Here is a 23,711-nt window from a genome sequence, read left to right as displayed (position 1 = left end):
TGCCTCGCTGTGCCATAATGAGACACAAATTGCTCGAACCCATGCGCCCCTACCGCGCCGCTACTTTAATTCCGAGGGTCACTCGTTGCAAAGGCGCTAAATATTATGTTGTCATAGTGACTGGCTTCCAAGTGCTCGAGTGAGTCGGCGCGATGCCGCTGAAGTGTTAAATTTCTTAGGAGAAGATGTTACTGGTACCTACGCTTGCATGTATATGTGTATGTATATATGTATGTACAAGTAATTAAGGCTTCCTTCAGACAAACAAAAATGTAATATTATACAACAAATTCAAAGTACATACATACATTTGTATATACGCAGTGATGTAGTAGCAAAAATAGAAAGACTTTTGAAGCGAGTGCCGCAACTGACCGAGTGACGAAGGAAGGTCTTCCGCGGTGGCTCAAAGAGTCAAATGAGCTTTTAAATTGTCTTAAGCGCCCGTTTGCTCCGGTGACACTCTTTACGTTAGATACAGCAACGCCCAAATAATTAGCAACGTGCTTTTTCTAATAGCGGTCGCTTCGCGGCAGGCAATGAATGGCAAACCTCCGATTGTATTTCTGAAATCAAAGAACTCTACTTAAAAAATCATCTGCCGTTACGCGGCGAAGTAGTAGTTCAGTTGTAATTTTTCACTCGCTTTAATTTTTTTTTTCATATATCACCAACACTATCTCAGTTTTTTCGTAAACAAACCGCTGTCATAATCAGCTGATTCTTTCACAATCGCTAAGAGCCGGTTAACGGTCTCATGATGGCTACACCTCTGCATTGTGTTCGTCGAGGTAGTCAAGGACTAAAGTGGAAATACAACAAGGAAATATGTCTTCCGAAAAATAAGCGAATTCAACCCTGCCTATAAGCTTAAATTCAGCATCACTAGCTAAATGAATTAAACGGGTGGTTTTTTCAGAGCCCAGCTTTTTTCAACCAAAAACAACTCAAAATTTTATTTGATATGGAATACATACATTCGTTTTACATTTTTTTCAAGTACGTTTAACCCATAAGTGCTCAATGTCTCTGACAACCCCTAGTGAAATTTTCCAAGGAATCTTTTTGTAGAACATATTTTTGAACAATTTAGAAAAAAATGGGTTATATAGTCACACAACGTTGGGATTTAACGGGTTAAGATGTTCTACAAAAACACGTATCCTTAAATTTTACGAAGTCTTCTAAGACGACATTTAAGAAAAATCAATATTTGTACTGGATTTACCATATTATTTAATATGGCATTTGATCAATATTGTGAAACTTTAATACACTGTAAAAAAAAAATTGTGACCCGGTATACCAAAACCCAGTTGGTGGCTTTACTATTATGCATGAGTACTTTCATTTGCAATTGGTTTGGTTTGGGCCCGAGCCGATGACCTGTAAATTGTCGCACTGTGTAACTTACCACGCGCCAAAAAAGCAACAGCCTAGAAACACCTAAAAATCAGGCAGATGGAGGGACATTCATGCCACAAAGCACGGAGTTTGAACTTAGGTGACAAGCATTCTTTCGAAATAATCTTCAATAGTTCACAAATTTTGCGAATATAATGGGTGGTTAAGTTTCAAGGGCCGGTGTTGATTTTGAATAAAAATACATTTTTTTTAGGAAATTATTGCTGAGGCATAATTGAGGTTCTATACCGTTAATGTGCCGAATTATCTCATTCTTTAGCTCTTGAATTGTTGCTGGCTTATCGACGTACACCTCTTCTTTCAAATTAGATGTGGTTCACATTCAACAACGGCCCTTGAAATTTAACCACCCTTTATTTTTATTTTTTTTATTATTTTTATTTTTTTTATTATTTTTTTTTTTTAATTAATGCGATTTTTAATGCGGAATTAAAGGGATTTTTGTTTGGCATTTTCAATCAATTTGCACTTTCTAGAACTAAACGGTTTCCTTTGAAATGGGATCGTAACTATTTGTAAAACATATGCGCAAGGCGATGTTAATTAGTTGGCCGTAGCTGTGTAAATATAACAAACTACCTTAGCAGCTCTTGCTTTCGGCACATTAACCTTTCCATACAGATTTTATATTTTAATTCAACTTCAGTTAAAAGCTTAGTTAAATTGCAACAAAAAAAAATTATCAAAAAAAAAAATTTTTTTTTTTAAATATTACTATTTCTATATTTCTGCGTTTGTCATTTTGCGCGTTGTAATTTCGCACTTTGAAGTAAAAAAAAATATGAAGAAAAAAATATTAAAATTAAAATAAAAACCTGGTCTGCTCGCAGTGACAAATACATATATAAGTATGTGTGTGTGTGCGTGTGTTTAAGACACCGAGCACGATTCACAAACTTTTTACTTTAGCCTCCATTCGTTACCGAGATTTTTGGAGCTTGTTAGTGTTTTATTACGCGAATAAGTAGCACGCGACGAACGCAAAATGATGCTTTGAGAGCGCCAAAAAGAAAAACGATAACGCATGACAGTTATTCATGGCAGAAAGAAACATTTATAAAGAAGTGAGGCGAACCTAAAGCAGAAACAAAATGCGAATAATAAAAAACATATAATATCTATATATATAAGTATGTATGCGTGTATGTGTGTATAAAGAAGAACGGTACATTTCAGAGTTCAGTAAACTGTGATGAGCCGATTCTTTTTCGCGATAAATAAAATTTAAAAAAAATATTAAAAAGAAAGGTAATTTAGATTCTATCAAATGATGTATGAAATGTACCAAAAATTAAATAGTTTAAATTAGAATCAGTACTTGAAAATATATGTAATAAATATTACAAAATAAACTTAACTTAAATCGGTAATTGATAAATTTTGGGAGAAATTATACTTGTCAGGCACTGAAAAATCCTCGATATGCAGAATTCAAAGATGGCGCCCATCTCGTACCGAGATTCCGTTCTCAGTGGTTTTGACAGAAATTCTGTGTGTGTGAGATTCAATAATGATAGTTTACCAGGTTTGGCCATCCCAAGCAAAATTGTGAAAGTATCTGCGGCTGCGTGACTACCATTCGGAAGTATACAAAAAGTTATAAAAAAAATGTTTTATAGCGGTCGCCTCTCGGCAGGCAATGGCAAATCTTTGAGTGTATTTCTGCCATGAAAAAGGTCCTCATAAAAAATATCTACTGTTCGAAGTCGGCTTAAAACTTGTAGAATAACGTCAAGACGCACACCACAAGTAGGAGGAGGAGGAGCTCGGCCTAATATCCAAAAAGGATGGAAGTGCCAATTATTTATTTATTTTTTAACTTCGGCTACCACGTCATCGGGTTTCGGCAACGTAATTCGGTTCGCTGATTTCACATGTATTCACACACCCTTCCAATCAATCAGTGTTCAATTGCCAACGAAGTAAAATGGGTGAAAGCTGCTGCGTTGACTTTTTTCGTATATTACCAACACAATAACAGTTTTTCCGTAAACAAACCGCAGTTATGCACCGAATTCAAAGGTGTGGCCAACATGCAGGCTAGCGTTAATAGGCACTCAGCGAATTTGAAGGAGTCAGATAATATTAATTTTTATTTTCTTATTTTTATTTTTTTGTTGTTGCTTGTTTATTTTTTAAATTCTTAATTTTTATTTTCTTTGTTTTTTTGAATTTTTTTATATTTTTGTTGTTTAATATTTTAATTTATTTTTGTTTTTTATTTTTTTTTATTTTTCTTTTGTGTTTTAATTTTTTTTTTATATTTACAAACCTAATTTAACCTTTAATCCTTCTTTATAATAACTTTTTTAATCTTCTTTCTTCCCTTTTCAAATTACTCATTTTTCTTTTTATTTTTATTTTGTTTTTCTTTTTTTTTTGTCTTAATTTTTTTTTTAATCTTCTTTCTGCCCTTTTCAAATTACTCTTAAAATTTTTTTCCTGTCATTATTCAACATTCGCAAAAATAAGTTGAGCTCGCTGATCACCTTACATTTTTTTGTTTGTTTTTCATTTTGAAAAACGTCCGAACAAAAATTTCGATCCCAAATACATTATTAGATTAATTATCAATGGAAGGTGTTTTGTACTTCAAGTCTTCCTCTATATAATAAAAAATTTTAATTTCCTGTGTTGGCTCACAAAAAGTTAAAAGGAAGGCCCGAATACAACGCCAAGACTTACCCATAAGTCAAAATGCTTGACTATTATTATGTTCTACAGTCCGGGAGGGAGAAATAAATGTGGCGCATCGACTTTTTCGGCTCATAGAACCCAATTGCTTGCGCCTCCATCCGCAAAAACTACTTAAAGATATTTATTGGGGTTTTTTTTAACAATGCAAAGCAGCAAAAGGATTCAAGGAATTCCACAAACATTTCGGAACTACCGCATACAATTCTTGGTGCTCTCTAAGTGTTACAAGGCGAATTTCTTTAGAAACAGTTTTTAAACGAGTTATACAGTAATGGGTGCCTCTGAAACATTTGTAGTATTCACCAGGGTGTCCTCAGTGTCGTATTGTTGTATTTCATAACCTTTAAACGGCTATAAAATATGGATCTATTTATCACAGTACCTCAACCGAACCCAGTTCTCTGAATAAACCTAAGCTAGAACTGGGTTGGATACAAACGCTCCGGCTTTGAAAGTATTCGATGCGGTACCAGCTGGTGGTAGCAGAGGAAGAGGAAGGCCTCCTCTGCGTTGGAAAGATCAGGTGGAGAAGGACTTGGCTTCACTTGGTGTGCCCAACTGACGCCGGTTAGCACGAGAAAGAAACGACTGGAGCGCTTTGTTAAACTCGGCCAAAATCGCGTAAGCGGTTATAGCGCCAATTAAGAAGAAGAACTGGGTTGGGCTGAGCGTATGTGCCCTTTTTCATCCAGCCACATCCAGCCGCGATATCTTATCCTGTTTTGCGCTATAGCATCACATTCGAGAAGGAGGTGTACTGCACTGATTGCAAAAACGACAGGAGTCAGTGGGCCATGTCTCACTTTTATACAGATGGCCAGGCGATCTGCAGTGTTCTTAGGAAGGATTATAAGTTGTCTGATTATACCCCTCCAATATGGATTTCGCCTGACGTAGCCCCATAATTTAGTGCCAGTTCAGGTATCTAAGCCTTAGCTCTTCGCTTCTAAGCTCCTCTTTGATGATGTGTTATCCCGTGGTAAGGAAAACTCGGGCCGAGTTAATGACGAAGCCGCCTATGCATCCGCTACTTCGTTCTTAGTTATATCTTTATAGCCTGAGACTCATATGAGTCGGATGCGATTGTGCATTCCAGCAAATTCAATTCAATTCAATTTCTCCAAGCACTCAATCACTAATGCGGACTTAACCTCAAAGTATGACAATTGAGTTTGCCTCGAGTGACGTTTGACTATCGCCCAGGGGGCCAATTCGTACATTACGGAAATTCGTATCTAAGTTTATCTTTGCACATTGACTTCCGCTTGAAAACTGCAGGAAAAACTATCCATCGGCACAGCCAGCATTGTTTTGGGGTCATATATTCCAGCACACATGTCTTTCGGGGATCTCCGAGCCATATATACCATCATAGGCTACACTCCTTTCGGAGTTTCCTTTCGAGAGCAGGATGATTGGTTGCTAGAGGTGCTATCTGAGTGACTCATCCCAGACTCACTGCCACTTTGGTACACCACTAGCAGAACCACTAGCCTTTATTTAGTAGAGCCCCATCTTGATTTGACTATAAATCTGCCTATGCCATATATTTTCTTACCCGCAATTTCTACCAAGTTGCTCATTGAGAATTGTCCCATTGAGTCTATGTCGTAGAGCAACCAAACTTGCGCACTTACACAGAAGGGGGAAGAATGTCTCTCTAGAGTGCAACTTCTACAATTATATCTATCGTTATGCGGTCACCCCATCTTCCTCGAATGCTCTCCAAACGGCCAGTGACCGTTGATTGTTGACTTAATTCTGAAGATGTCTGTTCTTGGCTATCTTAGCAACCCGCACAGTTCGGGACTTGTTTTAACCTGGCTACGTTTCCTTTCGCTATTTTGCAGTTATCGGTGTTGGTCCATCTGTCAGCAGCCTGCTTCTGGAATTGCAAGAAAATCGCCCTTTTGTAGACTCTTTGGGGGCAGCGCGCACTTATCACTTCGGATGCTCTAGAGGAAGCCCCCTGTATTGCCAGCTCATCAGCTTTCTCATATCCCTCTATGTTCCTATGGCCAGGTACCCAGATGAGAGTGTTGTCTATCCTGCGTGCTAAGGCATTTAATTTTTTTTTTGTGCGCTGTCTGACGATTTTTGAATTGGTTGTTGGTGACTTTATAGCTAAGATGGCTGCTTGACTACCCTAAAAATTAAGTGCTTCTGATAGTTGTTTTGGATGATTTCTGATTATTCTGCATGCTTCTCTTATTCCGAGAACCTGTGCTTGAAAGATACTATTCCAATTCCCTAGTCGAAGGGACTTGAAAGTTTCGAGGTCTTTCGAATATACAGTCGCGCCGACGCCGTAATCCATCTTCTTGGATTCATCGGTGCAAAGTGCGGTGGTATCTTCCTTGACTACTAAATTGAACTCCCACTCCTTTCGCGTAGGAAACATTACTTTCCACTCTAGTCTGAAGTCCAGGGTAGCGGTAATGTAGTCTGATGGACCACCGTTTAGCCTTCGACTTTGAAGAATTGCACTGTGGCCAAACATTCTAGCAACCTTCTCTCTTCTCAAATCTCTTTCAATCTGATGGCAGTATTTGGTCGTAGTTGGTAACATGTTTAGTATGTTGTCAGAGCAGGGGAACTCCTGCTTGCTTTATCGTCCACTTCAATACTGAATTTCTTCTCCAATTCAACAGCCTTACTGAAATCATGCCTGCATAGCTGGGCAAATGGGAGCTGTAGGCTCAACGATTCCATGTTCTTGACTGAGATATATTTTTCAGTTACCAAAAACTTTCCTATTTCCTATAGCTATAAAATATATTTAGCAGGGGTCCCAAGATGTAAGGTACATTTAAATGCCCAAAAAAAAATTTTTGTAATAATTTCATTACACTATTTATGAGTTCACATACCCCAAAAATATGTCGTGATATTATTTTACATTTATTTATTTTTTATAGCTGCATGATCGTCACTGGCCTATGGCTCATTACTATTTTACACACATACGATTCGTTTGCCGCCGAAGTTGGTGCTACCAAATGCGGCACGGTTGTAGTTGCTTGGCTTAGTATTGCCCAGCGAATTGTCACTTGCTGGTCATTTCACTATAGCTGATGAAAATGAAAGCGTTTGATTGATATGAGTGAACGAGCAGTGAACATTTCTAAATTCAGCGATGTTGTTTTTGAAAGTGAATTTACGTCGTAATATTTGGATTTCAAGTATGTTTTGGTAAAGGTGGAAGGTAGGAATTTATAAAAAAAAGGAAGGTAGAAATGAAAAAACAGATAATTCGTATTTTTATTGTTGTCTTAACTGCATACTCCAAGCACTATTCACTGATAAAAAAAAATGAGAATTAAGACCATTCCCTTCTCAAGCATTTGAACCATTTGAACTTAAGCAAAGACTAAAGTTTACATACAGCACACACAGAAACTTATTTCATTTGAATAGTTTCTTATGAAAATAGAATTTACTCTTCTAAAAAAAACCATACATATCCAACATACATTAGAACTGAACTAACTGCAAACTGCTAACTGCAAACTTTGCAAACTAAAATAGCAAAAGCTGCTAAGGTTACCTTTTCCTCCATTTCATAGGAAACCGTTTAGTTCTAGAAAGTCCAAATTCATTGACAAATCGCGGACATGCATTAAAAATCGCATTAAATACAAAAAAAAAAAAATCAATAAAATTCATCAATAATTAAACTCGTAAAATTTGTTCACTATTGGAGATTAATTCGAAAATCAGTACGTCACCAAAGTTCAAACTCCCTACTTTGTGGCACGAATATCCCTCCATCTGCCTGATTTTGAAGCATTTCTAGGCTTCGCCAAAGGCTGTTACTTTTTTGGCGCGTAGTAAATTAGGGAAACCTCAAGTACAACGCGTTGCCTATTTTTTTGAGAGTAGTACTATTTTGGCTCTGGCTTCTTTCATAACTAAAGCGGGACTGGTTAACCAAAGCAAATCTTTGCTCGGTATTTAGGTTAGATTATGTTGAAGCGGTTGCCCTGTGGCACGCACTCAGGCTCATAGCCCATTGTGATGCCGCGTGGGGAACTTGTCCTTATCTCTCCTAAAACCAGTGTGTACATCTCAAAAATTTTAGAAGATCCCTGATTTCCGCAGAACTGAGATCTTCCAATTCATTAAAAAATTGTCTACCTAAAATGGTAAACTTACGTCTGGATGGAGCAGGACAATGGCACAGAAGGTGCGAGATTGTCGCTTCCTATTCCTCGTCTAGAGAGCTTCAAGCCATGTGTCTAGAGCATTGGGCTTTTATTTTTTGTTCGGTATTCAACTACGTTGCAAGTCAGCGAAACATCATAGGAAACGAGGTCGCCTATGAGCTGGTCAGTGCGGATTTGTAGTCATTCACATTGATAAATTAAGAACTTACGACTAATACGACAAACATCTATTGAATATGTTTTTTTAAGTGTGGAGTGGTGAAAAAATGAGTTCATAACTTACAAAAAAACGAGAGAAATCGGGCTGGATGTGCAGCAGGTTTATACTTCTTTTAGGAGAATAATTATTATTATTTTATTTTTAATTAATTCTTTTAGTTTCAAAGTGAGTTGAGGTGTAATGAACTTAAAAAAAACCACTTAAGATTTTGATCACCCCTATTTTATTCTATGATATTATTATTATTCGGAGAATGCAGGTTCGAAGCTCGGTGAAAGACCGTAATGCAGAAAAAGTTCTTTCTAATAGCGGTCGTTCGTCCCTCGGCAGGCAAAGGCAAACCTTCGAGTGTATTTTTGCCATGAAGAAGCTCCTCATAAAAAAACAACTGTAGGCCCTCCATTTGTGGAAAAACATTAAGACGAACGCCACAAATGGGGAAAAGTGTACGCGCCGATTATTTACTTTAATTTTTAAAATTATGAGCAAAAACAAACTTCGAAACGTACCTGGTTTGTTTTTTTTTTTTTAATTTTCACGCGTTCACAGTGGTGTTCCCCCTTAAAACCGCACGAACATCTGAAACAAAAATTATAGTAGGCACGAAATGTCTGGTGTAGCCTAGTCTGATTTATGTGCACAACACTGTGAATCGTAATGCCTGAAAGTATGCAACATATATTAGAGCCATGCCTCAGTGCAGCAAACACTGCGTAGAGAGACGTTTAGCAACGCATGTTTCAGCATAGGCCACCACTGTGTGGTGGATGTGGAGAATAAAATTAATAAAGCGTTGCATTGCGTTCTGTGAAAATTTCGCCAGCAACATTTGACGGCAAATCCCAGTAAACGATTCGAAAATTTTTAATTTAAAAAAAAAAGTTATTTGAAGACGCCACTTGCTTAGTGGGTGCCGAAATGGTGGCATTGTTGACTGAGGCGTTGAAAATTTCCTTCTTCCTTTGCTACTATCAAAGCACGGAATCATGACAATAAAATAAAAGTTTACCATATTTTAACACCAATGTACCGAGGTGGCGCTAAATTAAGCATCCAATTTTGTTTTTAAATACATTTTTTATTTATTAACTTTTTAATTTAAATTTAAATTTTTTAAATTTAATTTTTTTATTTATTATTTTTTTTATATTTAATTTTTATATTTTCAATTTAATTTTATTTATAATTTTTTGTTTTATTTAAAAGTAAATTTTTTTAATCTAATTTTATTTATTATGTTTTGTTTTATTTAAATTTAAATTGTTAAAATTTAATTTTTTTAAATAAAAAGAATGATTTTGAGTGATGGAAATCTTTATTTTTTAATCTTTACGCGCTTCATTGCTTGCCTGCACCCGTCTAGCCCAGAAGTGTAAAATATGACTGACTTGCGTCGCCATTTGCAAAAATTATTTTATAAACCTTCCGATACATATACAGTGTCTCACGAAAGTATTCGGAAATATTTTTTCTCGATTATAAAATATCAGAAACTCCATTTACTTTTTATTTGTCACTCAAAAACTAATTCAGTCATTTCCTTCATTAAAAAAAAAATATTTTTTTTTTTTTTTTTTAAGCAAAAGCGTAAGTAAATAATACATTAATTTAAAAAGTATGTGAACGACGCCATTTTCAAAAATTATAAATCTTCCAATATATATACAGTGCCCCACAAAAGTATTCGGAAATATTTTTTCTCGATTATAAAATATCAGAAACTCCATTTACTTTTTATTTATCGCTCAAAAACTAATTCAGTCATTTCCTTCATATAATTTTTTTTTTTTTTTCGAGGAAAAGCGTAGGAAATTTAGATTTCCGAATACTTTTGTGAGGCACTGTATATAAATTGGCGCTTACATCTTTTTTAGATATTTGACCGAGCTTCTGTGACAGAGACGCGCGTCTATTGGCACAGTGTCGCTTCCTCTTTAAGCTAACAGCGCCTACGGCTTCTTCTGTCGCTTGTTTTAAAAATATATCCGCCTTGACTGCCATATAAAGCGTATGAAGGCTTAATCAAATAGAAATGTAAGCTGACTTTTATTTACCTTTGCGCTAAGAAAACTCGAAGTGGGGTAACAAAAAAATATTAAGCAAGAAAAGTGAGCTAATACGAATTCAGAATGCACACTCGCAGTCGTTACAGTCTGACGATTTGGGAGACACTTTTGCTTTCAGCAAAACGTTGAATGCGTACACCTGTGTGTACAATAATAGCAGCGCCACATATTACAAAGTTTTGAATCATTATTTATTTTTTAATAACTTTTTAAATTTCTATGACAAAAATATATTTTATTTAGAATAAAACCTAAATGAATAAAAAAAAATTTAAAAAAACCAGATTAAAAACCAAAATTTAAAAAAAAATAAATTTTAAACCTTTTTATTTTAGTTTTTAGAAAAAAAAAATTGCGTATGTAGTTCTGTAACCCAATCGCTTTTTTCCGAATTCCATTCCAGCGAATGTTCGACATTTTTTCATATGGAGAAAATGCACAGGACCGTTGCAAAAAAAATATAAAAAAATTGTTAAAAATCAACGTGATTTTTGAGCCACTCTAAGGGGTTACATTCAGAATTTTCAAAGAATCGATTTTTTATGGATTACGGGTGCCATGAGCACAACCTACGGCGATGCCCTAAATGCTATGCTTGATCTTAAGATACAACTGGAAGCATTAAAAGCAAAATGTCGGCTCGATAAATGTGGTCGAAGACCGAGTTTCGGTATGAAGTCGGAGTCTTCAGGAGACACAGAAGCACCTAAGAACGACTTTCCAATCATAGTTTTTATTTTAGAAGGAAATTTTATGTCCTGCAATGGAGTAATCCAGCGTGCATACAAAGAGGAGATATTTTCTTTACCGATGGGTCCAAGAATGAAATAGGTTCTGGAGCCGAATGGTACTTAAACGAAAGTAATAAGCAACATGACGCTGTGGGAGGAATGGCAACTGTTTCCCAAAAGAGCATTTTTGCCATGCTGAAAGTAGCAGAATGGATAATTAGGAGTAGCTGGAGCGCGAAACAGATTGGAGTCTTTAGTGACAGTCAGGCTGCGCTAAAGGCTCTGGCGAACGCAAAGCAAACGTCAAAGATCAATAAAGAATGTAAGAAGAAACTTAATTATGTTGCAAGACAGAATAAGTTCGTATTTATATGGGTTCCAGGGCACTGCAAAGGAATGAAATCGCCGATGAATTGGGCAACCGTGTATCAGCGGTTCCCCAACAAGGGCCAGAGCTAATAATCAGAATCAGTTGTACAGAAATCATGAATTGAATCAGCGATTATGTATGCAATTTACATACCATAAAGAGCGACGTTCCAGTCTAGAAGGCTGCTGAGCTGCAAAGCGCGTTGTGGGACAAGACCGAACAGAAAACTGTCGAACTTTCTTCTAAAACTTGGTAGAAAAGACCTTCGGTTGATGATCAGTGGTCGGTATAATTACAGAACACAACCCATGGGGTTAGCATATGACCACCATTGGCGTCATTGAGGACCCGATTTGCCTGTCTCGCTTAGAGGAGGCGGATAGCGCTGAACATTTTCTCTGCGAGTGTTCAACCTTGGTTAGATAGATAGATTCGTTTATGAGGTTTGCACTTCGACCTCATGGTCTTTTGTGCCCTAGCGTTGGTTACAGCAAGGCTATGAATTTTGGCTTCCGATGCCATGATAATGAGTTATATTCGTTCTCTTAAACTGAAGAATATTTTCAAATTTACCAAAGAATCTGGAAAATTTTCACAGGTCTCTAGCTACCTCTATGTCTCTACTCAATCCTAGATAGATACCTATGAAATGAGACTTTCAGAAGAAAGAAAAGAAGAAAAACGCTTCTCAAGCTCATCAAATGCTTATAGAAGCTTATGGTGGACATGCTCTAAATAGAGCACAGTGCTTCAGGTGGTTTGAAAAATTCCGAAGTGGTGATTTTAGCGTGGAAAACGAGGACCGTGGCCGGCCACCGAAAAAGTTTGAGGACGCCGAATTGCAAGCATCGTTGGATGAAGATGATGATCAAACGCAAGAAATGATGGCAGAGCAGTTGGGAGTAACCCAAAAAACCATTTCCAAATGTTTGAAAGACATGGACATGATTTGAAAGGTCGGAAGATGGGTGCCGCATGAACTGACTGAAAGGCAAAAAGAGAACCGAAAAACCACTTGTGAAATGCTGCTCTCCCAGTTCAAAAGGAAGCCCTTTTTGCAACGAATCGTTACGGGTGATGAAAAATGGGTGTATTTCTCCAATCCCAAGCGTAAACGATCATATAGTCCGCCCGGCCATAAGCCAAAAACAACGGCCAAACCAAATCGCTTCAGCCGCAAGGCAATGCTGTATGTTTTCTGGGATCAGCGTGGTATGATTTAGTACGAGCTATTAAAACCAAGTGAAACAGTTGACGGTGCAGCACGCTACCAACGACAATTGGCCGATTTAAACAGCGCTATACACCGGAAACGCCCAGAATATGCCGATCGGCGTCACAAAGTAATTTTTCTTGATGACAGCGTACCAGAGTGTCCCGGGAATTGGTGGAGACGTACGGTTGGGAACCTCTAGTGCATGCGGCTTACTTACCAGATTTGGAGCCTTCCGATTATCATTTGTTTGCATCGATGGGCCACGCACTTTGCGAGCAGCGCTTCAATTCTGACGAAGAAGCCAAAAAATGGCTCGATGATTGGTTTGCGGCCAAAGACGGCCAATTTTTTTGGCACGGCATCCACAAATTGCCTGAGAGATGGGAAAAATGTGTCGCCAGTCTCATTTCATAGGTATCTACCGTACTTCTCTTCTTTCCTCCTTGGCCTACTCTACCTTTTTATTTTCCATAGCTTTGAATGCAATGGACTTTTTAGCCTGCGTGTTTTAGGAGTTACCAAATCTCTCACTGCTTCTTGGCTAGACTTTTCCAAATTTCAAATTTAATTTCAATTTCAAACAGTCAAAACTTTGCAATATGCCACTTTGCTATTATTGTGCACACGGGTGTAAGTAATTAGAGCAAATGTTTAAAAAGTAAGCTTGAAAAAGAAAGAAAAATAATAGCAATCAAAATCACAAAGCTAGCAATAGTGGTTTGTGATGCATAAATATGCGCACGCGCCATCGCACGCCCGACATAGCTGCTAACATACACACGCACACATACATATATACGAGTATGAGTGCACATGTATATGATATGAGTTGTCACTGCTACTGCGCACAAGCCAGCACAACAATAAAAAAGTAGCTGGTTTTAAAGTTTTTTCTTTGACTGCTGCTTTTATTGCAGCGGTCGGTCGGTCTCTGTTACTCAGTTACTTTTAGTTGCCGTTACCAGCATTCAACTTCTCATGGGCGCCAACAATGCGTCGTTAGTGTTACAGTTTCACATGGCATGCGCCACTTGTAAGCCTGTGGGAGGAGGCAAAAGGGGTTGGCTCACACACACATCTCTTCACCCACCCGCCACACTTGACTCAGTGCGCCCGATCTACCAACAAATTGCATGCGCAATACGAATCGGTTACATAACTGTCTGCCCTTTGTTTGTTGTTATTTGTTTTGATTTGTGGTTTGTTTCTGTTTTCGTTTTTGTTTTTATTTATCTCCCTATTTCTGGTATTTTGCAGTGGCTTACTGCCGCATTTACCGCATTCACATTAGCCGTCATGGCAACAATGCGCTAACGAGGCATGCAACATTCAAACGCACCGACCTCACCAAAACTATGTATACGAGTGTGTATGTATGTATATGTGCATGCATATTTATGTACGTATGTTTGTATATATAAGATAATATAAAGTTGGCCACCACACCGTGGCAAACCGCAAAAACTTGCACTTTTCTTTCATTACCACATTTCACTTAAATGTTTACACTTTCGTGTTCCTCGTTTATTTTTTTCTTTTCTGTCAATGTATTGTTTAGTTACGTACTCGTTTATTGTATTGTTGTCTCTTACTTGCATATGTACATACATATTTATATTGCGTCATAGGCATCAAATAGTGAATATTGAGTTGATAGTGATAAAATATTTGTTTACTCACATTGACGAGATTTTCGCGTCGTATTTCATCGACTTCGTCACGTCGTGATATCCTTTTCTTCCAATCGTCTTCGCCGCTCTTTTGTAAAGCCGCTAACCGATCTGCGATCGAACCCGTCTTGCAGCCAACTGCAATTGTGCGCTGATCGGGACCCATGACCTGCAATGAAATCAACAGAATTCGTTAACAACTAGAAAATCAAAAAGCTTAAAAAGTAAATAGTTCAATTAGATTGGGTTGAGGTGCCTGCCTACATTGATGCTCCAATGAGCGGACCAAAAAAATAGTCATCCTTGTCGCAGCAAGGACATACATATGTACATAATCCTTCATAATAAATTACAAAATCTTATGTAAAAAAAAAAAATAAATGCTGCGAGGAAAAGAAGTGAAAATACAATGAACAAAGAAATAAAAAATTTAGTGATAGAAAAACTATTCGTGCTTCTTCCATTTAAAAAATAAAGAAACAGTGATCTAATTCTCATAGAAAGGAGCAGATGAGAAAATCTTTGGAGAAACGTAATAAACTTAATACACGAAGAAATTTGGACGCCATTGACGTTATGGAACAAATCGGCGTGAACACCATGATTCAGCAGATGGCCAATTTGCAAGTAATGCTCCAGAGTATCCAAGCAGAAAATGCAACATTAAGAGCCCAGATAGATCAGATCCAAGTTAACCCAGCAATGACTCCACAAGCAGCAGTACGATTGGAACCAGTCAACATAACTTATACCAATCCAACCGATATCAACCTGGACGTTTTTAAAGCACTACCGGTATTTGACGGCAACATTTTCAAATACCGCGTATGGAGGGAAGATGTCTCTAGACTTGTGTATGGAATTAGTAATCATAGTAATTCCAACAGATACGTAGAAGCTCTATCAATTATACTAAAATACAAGGTGCAGCAGCTGATGTGTTGACCAACCATAACACAATATTCAATTTCGATGCAATTAGGAATAGATTGGACTATACCTATGCTGATCAAAGACCTTTATATGTGTTGCAGGACGAGATGAAGAGACTCACACAAGGTAATTGTAAACACAATTTAAGTGAATTCGATGACAACGTGAATAGAGCCCTGACGCTAATCACGTCAAAAGTATCTGTGTCTGGTCATACCCAAGAAGTGACCCAAGTAATGAATGATGAGGCAACACAAGAAGCGGTAGGAGTGTTTAAGGATGGAATAAATAACTCATATACTCGTTCCACCCTATGCGGGAATCCTATAAGGGATTTAGAGCATGCATTTGCAGTAGCACGTACCATAGAGCACGATGACGAACATCGAAAGTTACGTCTAGGCTATGCCCAACAGAACATTCATCCAACCAACAATAAACACTACTATGAGAAACAACATCACCAGGGACGTCCCATGCATCAGCAGAAATACAACTATATCCAGCCGTCATCACAATTACCAAAACCAGAACACATGGACACAACGTCTGGAAACACAACATTCAGGCAACCAACTCAGCATCAAAACAACTACTACGACGTGAATAGAAACAATAAAAATTTGACTACGAGGTAACAGTGGCCAGTTCATCACTCAATACCAAGAACCGAAACTCATGCGTAACAACAACTTAACATCCGAAGAAGACAACTCTAGCACAATTGTAGAGACAGGTAGACAAAATCATTTAGTAATTAAGTAAGGAAAGTAGATTATAATGTTTTAGTACATAGATACAGGTGCAACCCATAACTATATTAAAAAAAAAACTTTAAAATTTAATATAACCAAAAAAGTAAAACCATTACAAGCGATGGACAACAAGGTCGTACGGTCACAGTAAGATCCACTTACAGGAACCCTCGCTGCTCAAACACAGATCAGACTACACAGTCTCCGACCTAAACTTCAAGAAAGGCTTTACGGTACATTTTCCACCGAGAGCCGAATGGAGCAAAGGGAAGGTGATTGGAAGAAACTAATAGGACTATGAATAAGTTCGTGCGGTTATTTTTCGAAATTTGAAACTTTGGCCCCTATTATGAGTTGCATTCGATCTTCGATATTCGTTCGTTGTCGAAGATCGAAAATCGAATGTCAATTTGGTATTATGAGCGGTGCATGCCTGTCGAAATTTTCGTTGTATACCGAATTTAGAGTCGAATGCAATTTTGCTTTCGATTGTGGAGCGTATTGTGGGAAAACTTGTTAAAATGTAAGTTGTTTGCGATTATTTATTGTTTTATAGTAACCAAATAATAAATATATACTAATTTTGTTAATATTATGCAGGAATATGTTAATATATGTTAATATTTTGGGAGGAATTTACAACGGAGCTGAATTGCTTGGGGCCACCAGTTAGAACGGCAGCAAAATGGATTAAGGTTAATAATGTTTTTTTTGTGATGTTTATAGAAATACATTTTTATTTTCCCTTGGCAGGTATGGGCTGAAATACGTAGAGGAACTGAAATACATATTTTTTTCAAATGACGAATAATTGAATAAAGAAAATTTATAACAAAAATAAAACAGAAACTGTGGCGTAAAGGTTTCTATTTAATACTTTTTAGATTTTTCTATAATATTCTAAGAATTTCATTTCTTATGTTTTCTGCTTCTCCGTTATTTGGCTCCACTTCAATATCTTCAGCATCATCGTTGAGGGTCTCATCGGATAACTCTTCATCCGGAAGTTGAACATTATAAAACAAGCAAATGTTGTGCAAAGCTGCACACACATTTATAATTTGTGTTGCTTTTTTTGGAGAATAGTGAAGAGCTCTTGGCTCGGGTGCACTGCTGCAACTGGTTTTTTGTACTGGACAGTAGGTTCATAAACGGCTCTTTAGATAATCTAAAGTTCTTTAAAAAACTGTAAGGAAATTTCTGTAATATTAAGTACGTCAACACATTTTGAAAATACTAAACTTGCTCAGTGGAAGCCATTTCAAGGGGGTTGGGTGCGCCCCTCAGCTGTTTTCTACATCTAGCTAGTTCCACTAATCTTTCATCGACCGATGAATCGTCGAACCACAACTCCGTTGTACTCATTTTCACAAAAAATACTTTTTTTACCTTTTAAAAATAATGTTAGCAAAGAATTTCAACACAATCGGTTTTTCTTTTATTTTGATTTGCTGTATCAGCTGAGAAAAAATTATCTATTGTAAATGCGTCGAGCGATCGGAATTCACAATAGTCCTATTCTTCAACGAATGAGCACCATAATACCAAATGAAAATTCGTTCGATCAGCACTTTCGACTACAGTCGAAGATCGAATGTTGCTCATAATAGGGGCCTTTATTGACGTAAAATGGTTACAAATTTAATATTCAAAATATTGTCCATCGCTTACTACTACTTTTTCCCATCTTTCTGGCAATTCACGGATTCCCTTTGTGAAAAATTCGGTCGGTTTTGCCGCAATCCACGAATCGATCCATTTTTTGACTTCATCGTAATTACGGAAGTGCTGGTCAGCCAGGCCATGTTGCATCGATCGGAAGAGATAGTAATCGGATGGCGCAAGGTTTGGACTATACGGCGGGTGGGGTAGGACATCCCATTTGAGCGTTTCTAAGTATGTTTTGACCACTTGTGCAACATGTGGCCGAGCATTGTCATGTTGCAAAATAACTTTGTCGTGTCTATCGGCGTATTGCGGCCGTTTTTCTCGCAGTGCTCGGCTCAAACGCATCAATTGTCGTCGGTAGACATCCCCCGTAATCGTTTCATTCGGTTTCAGTAGCTCATAATACACAACACCCAGCTGGTCCCACCAGATACACAGCATAACCTTCAGGCCATGAATATTCTGCGCCGACGTCGATGTTGAAGCATGGCCAGGGTATCCATACGTTGCCCGACGTTTTGGATTGTCGTAATGGACCCACTTTTCATCGCCAGTCACAATTCGATGCAAAAAACCCTTTCTTTTGTGCCGTTGAAGCAGTTGTTCGCATGCCATAAAACGGCGTTCAACGTCTCTTGGCTTCAATTCATACGGCACCCAATGGCCTACCTTTCGGATCATTCCCATGGCTTTTAAACGTTTGGAAATGGTTGATTGATCAACTCCCAAAGTTTTTGCAACCTCTTCTTGCGTTTGAGCCGGATCTTGATCGAGCAATTCCTCCAATTCGGTATCCATGAACTTTGGCGGCGCACCCTCGCGTTCTTCGTCTTCCAAGCCAAAATCACCACTTTTAAAGCGTGCAAACCACTTCTGGCACGTTCGCTCAGATAGAGCATGCTCACCATAAACTTCCACCAAGATACGATGACTTTCGGCTGCTTTTTTCTTCATATTAAAATAATGAAGAAGAATTCCCCGCAAAAACACATTATTTGGCACGAAATTCGACATTTTCAAGTGTGGTAAAAATATTGTTGTTTACGCTTCAAATAAAAAACTTATACTGACGTTTGTGCCTTACGACAGTAGCTCTCCAATGAATGTTTGGAAATGTGGATCGATGGAATAATAATCAAGTTACGCCATCTGTTGTAAAACCGCACGAACTTATTCATATTCCTATTATATCACGCATCACTGCAATCTTTACAGGCCATTGGAAAGTAGGGCATCATGCAGCTAGACTCAATCTACCCCTCAATCCTATCTGCAGGAAATGTCAAGCGGAAGGTGCGAAGGAAAGTCTTTTCCACTACTTATGTGAATGTCCAGGGCTAGCTAGGGCAAGACTCCGCTCCTTTGGTAAGCCTTTTCTGCAGCAAATTAATGAGATCTCAGACATCGAGATAATGAATTTGCTGCTATACTTGGACCTCATGCATTTGACTTAGAACAACAAAAAACAAAACAAAAAAAAAACATCATTATACGAGGACGGTGGTAGTAAAACGTTGCCGGTCACTAATTAGGATTATTTCAGTAAACACTCAACCACTTCAACAACAACAACAACAACAATGGATTTCAAGGGTAATAGTGAGCTTTCCTTATATTTGACTAGAAAATCACAACCAGCGATTGTTCGTGAGCTCGAGCACTTGAAAGTGAATAAAGTTTTTGTTTATCGCACCATTACACCATTACAATGACACTGGTAGCATCGCGAAACGTCATTGAGGTGGCCATCATAAGACTGCAACGTCACGTGAAATGTTTCAAAAAGTAAAGGTGCGACTTGAGCGAAATTCCCGACGAAGTGCCAACCAAATAGCAAAAGAACTGAAAATATCTGACTGTAGCATCCGCCGCATACTGGAAAATTATCTCAAAGTCAAGCCTTACAAGATCCAAAAGACACATGATCTCACACCAAAGCAGCAACAAGTCAGACTTGAGAGAGTGAAGGAGTTGCTCCTTCGCTTGACCGAAAGCGGTCGATTTCCGACCATTGTGTTTTCTGACGAGAAAATTTTTCAAATTAAGCAATTCGTAAACTCCCAAAACGATAGGGTTTATTTGATCGACCGCTCATATGAGAATTTTAGTCATCGATTGGCCACCAGGACACAGCACCCGCCACAGGTAATGCTTTGGGCCTCTGTAACCGCAGATGGGCGCTCTCCATTCGATAAGCGCTCTTTATCGAGCCTGGCGTCAAGGTAAATGCAATATTTTCGGAAAAGTATTCCGGTGTTTGCTTTGAAGCCATGAGCAAACAAACATTTCGGTCACAGACCATGGACGTTTCAACAGGACTCGGCACCGTCTCACAAAGCTCGAGTGAACCAAGAATGGCTAAAAAACAACGTTCCAAACTTCATAACGTCCACACAATGGCTCTCAAATTCACCAGATGCGAATTTGATGGATTAGAACAAAAGAAAAGAAACCATTGACCGCTAGTGGGACAAAATACCTGCAAGACATCAAAAAATGGCTTGATTCGTGGATATTCTCGAAAGATGAACAGTTTTACCGCGACGGTATACGAGATCTACCAAAAAGATGGGAAAAAGTAGTAGCCAGCGATGGGCAATACTTTCAATGAATCACTTGTAACCACTTTTTCAGAATAAAGTGGTATTTTCATCAAAAAAAAAAAACAGGGAGAACTTAGTTGCGCACCTAATACAATTCGCGTGACCGGAACTCATCTAATCTGGATTGACGCCTTACAAAATCGTTATTTTTTTATTAATTTCAAAATCGAATATGTAAGTATTTATAGGACAATTTTTTAAGAGTTGAGCGTTCGCAAGTTTCTAATGTGGTTGCAGAGTTATTTTCTTCATAACTTTATCAGGTATCACCAAGTCTCCAATTTCATTTCATACACCAAAGCGCATTGCCACAAAATTTGTTTATATGGCCAATAACTGAATGAGCCTTGATCAAAAAAAAATTTTTAAAATTAAAAAAGCAAAAATATTATTTTATAAAATATTTCTATTTTTGCTTTTGGTATCGGTTTTTAGACGTTTGTGATGAAAAATTAAACAGAAGCTGATTAAATAATATCGATCTGCGAAAATTGTATACCAAATTTACGGAAAAGTGCATTTTTTTCAATGCATATTCAATGGCCACAGGACCACGGGTAAATAGTAAATAAAAAATTAAAAAATACAGGCCACGAGTAAATATATTACCAAATAAAAAATTATAAAACTATAGGTGATTAATTTTTTGGCTCACAAAAAAAACGTAGGAGGTAACTTAAAAAAATCTTATTTGGGGCATCTTAGTGCCAATAAAGGGTATTTCAAAAGTAGCGCCTGGATATCAGTAATGAATAATTTCTAGACGGTGCCTCTTTTTTTGTCATCTTTGACATTTTTCAAGTACGCAGTTGTACAGGGTAGCCAATATTCGACGGACCCATCTAGCAACCCTGTATCTTTTGACAGAGGCGTCAGATCGCTTAATGACATACCGCGTTGGAAGCGTCAGTCCAAGCAGATTTTTACCATGGAACAGGATACGTCACGCGAGCGCTCCCAAATTGTTGAAATTTACATTCAACAAAAGAAGTCAATTGTGAAAACTCAACGTGCGTATAAAAAATTAAATAATGTGAAAAGTACGCCTTCTAAGAACACCATTTAACGTTTGTACGAAAGGCTTTCGACTGGACATGCGATCAGATGAGAATATTGCTCTTGTACGGACCAGTGTTGAGACGTTGCCAAGGACATCCCAAAATCCACTTTACAACGAATTATCCGCATTGATGTGCATTTATTCCCGTATAAGATTCAATTCACGCAAAGATTGTTGCCTGCGGACAGGCCTCGTCGATTGGAATGGGCCCAAAAAACACATGCGTCCGTCGAATATGGCAACCCTGTACAATTTTACACGCCAGATAAATAAATAAACAACATTACGTTAAATTCGAGTTTTTTTTTTGGTGGAAATAATCATTCGAATGAGTCGGCAATTCAAAGGTTGGTAAAAAAATTTCCAAGAAACTGGTTCTGTCGAGGACAGAAAAAGGACTGGCAGGCAGATCAGAAACAGGACGTTCTATTGAGAGTATTGCTGCTGCAACACAAAGTGTTGTTGAACAACCTTCAACATCGATATGTCGACATTCACAACAATTGGGCATTCATGAATCGGCTAAAAATTTCACCTGTAGACCTGCTCAGGCTGTAGACCTGTAATTTTCTACATATAACTCTCAAGTGCCGTATTTTGAATAAAAATAGTCGAACCTGAAAGAATCTAAATTTTTTCATTTTTTCATTTTAAAACAACATCTAGGCGCGTCTTTTGAACAACCCTTTACATTCCATACCAGCGTCTTAAAAACTCTAAGCTTGCCGATATGGATCGGCAAATTTATGATTCATGCATGCATCTGCATGTAAATGTGTAAGTATTTTATTGCTGCATTTAATTACTGATGATTCACACTCACCTGCGTCAAACTACGCCTGAGACCGCCTTGTAAGAATGCCGGTAAAGCGGTGGGATTACGCGCTTGCGCGGCCTCACCTTCTTCTGCGCCTACTTGGAGGAGTTGATGTTCTTGTTGGTCTAAATTTTGTGCGCTTTGTGCGTTTGGTATGCGACTGAGATTCAATTCAGCGCTATAGTTGTGTGGTGCTCCTTCTTGTTGTTGTTGTTGCTGTTGTTCTTGTGCTTTGTCTACATGCCGCAACTTGACGAAACCGCTGCTACCAATTGGTGGCAGTTGAGGGCCAATGCCGATGGCTAAGCCGCCAGTTGGTGGTGCTGACGCAACAATGGCAGAGTGACTTTTACTTTTCGCGATGAGATTGGCGCTGCAGGGAGGAGAGAAAAGGAAGGTTTATTAGAAATTAAATGCGGAAACTATTAGCAGTGAGTGATGATTTAACAAGAAAATTAATATGCAATCGAATCGAATTGCATGAAAATGAAATGGAAAATTAATATTAAGTGATGGGGAAATTCGTGAAATTGTCGAGAAGACAAGGCACGCGAATGTGGCAGTTAATATGCGTGACGACGCCACTAACACGCAAAGTGGTAAGAAATTTTCCAACCAAATTTTTTAAAAGCGTTTTTCATTTTCTCTTTTTTTCTCAGCGGTTTCAAGCAAATCACGAAAGACTGGTGGTAACTTGCAAAGCGAGTTGAGTCAATGATGCAACACATTTTAAACTAGCCAGTCATTAGTTTGGAACACGCCACAGTGCGGCGAGACCGAAGACCTACATACATATGTACATCACAAAACTTCCTACTACGCCCCAAAACGTCAGACGCACACAGCGACTGACGACTAATAAACACTTGCAACTGGTAGCTGAGCTGCTGTTGCATTAGAAATTTTTAGTTGCAGCAGGCGTATAAAGAATGACTACAACGGATGATATAGCAGAAGGTAGGGAGGGAGAGAAAACGCTGCGCTGTGCTGCGCTTTGAGACCCGAGGCCTTCAACAAACTTAGATCAGTTGTCTTCCCAAGTTCAAGAACTGCTTCGATTTGTTGAAAAAAGACACCAACGACGCTAATGCGGAAATCGTGACCATGCAATATTCATTGTACGACAGCCAAATGCGTTTAAGCGCCAAAGGGACACGGCTTTTCTTGCCACAATTGAGGCACACACATGCGCACACGTGTTATATGGAGATGTGTGTGTGTGTATATGTGATAGATAAGTGTTTGTATAAAACTCACAGTTGGAAGAATACAAAACCCTGTTGGAAATTACTCAACTAGGGAGGCAGCTTTTTA

The 23,711-nt window shown here is 38.1% G+C and overlaps 1 protein-coding gene across 1 annotated transcript in view; it reads right to left on the bottom strand.

Annotated features, from left to right (window-relative positions):
• The window catches only part of LOC128862015 (supervillin-like), a 100,528-nt gene extending 77,762 nt beyond the window's left edge, over nucleotides 1-22,766 (bottom strand). The window contains exons 1-2 of the mRNA XM_054100405.1: nucleotides 22,404-22,766; nucleotides 14,572-14,730 (exon numbers count right to left, since the gene is read on the bottom strand). Coding sequence (XP_053956380.1) covers nucleotides 14,572-14,727 — 156 coding nt within the window. The 5' untranslated portion in view covers nucleotides 14,728-14,730; nucleotides 22,404-22,766. The remainder of the gene's footprint in view (nucleotides 1-14,571; nucleotides 14,731-22,403) is intronic.
• Nucleotides 22,767-23,711: the final 945 nt, after the last annotated feature.

This window comes from Anastrepha ludens, chromosome 4 (genome assembly GCF_028408465.1).
Source record: "Anastrepha ludens isolate Willacy chromosome 4, idAnaLude1.1, whole genome shotgun sequence".
NCBI classification, from domain to species: Eukaryota; Metazoa; Arthropoda; class Insecta; order Diptera; family Tephritidae; genus Anastrepha; species Anastrepha ludens.
This window is presented reverse-complemented; position numbering and strand designations above follow the sequence as displayed.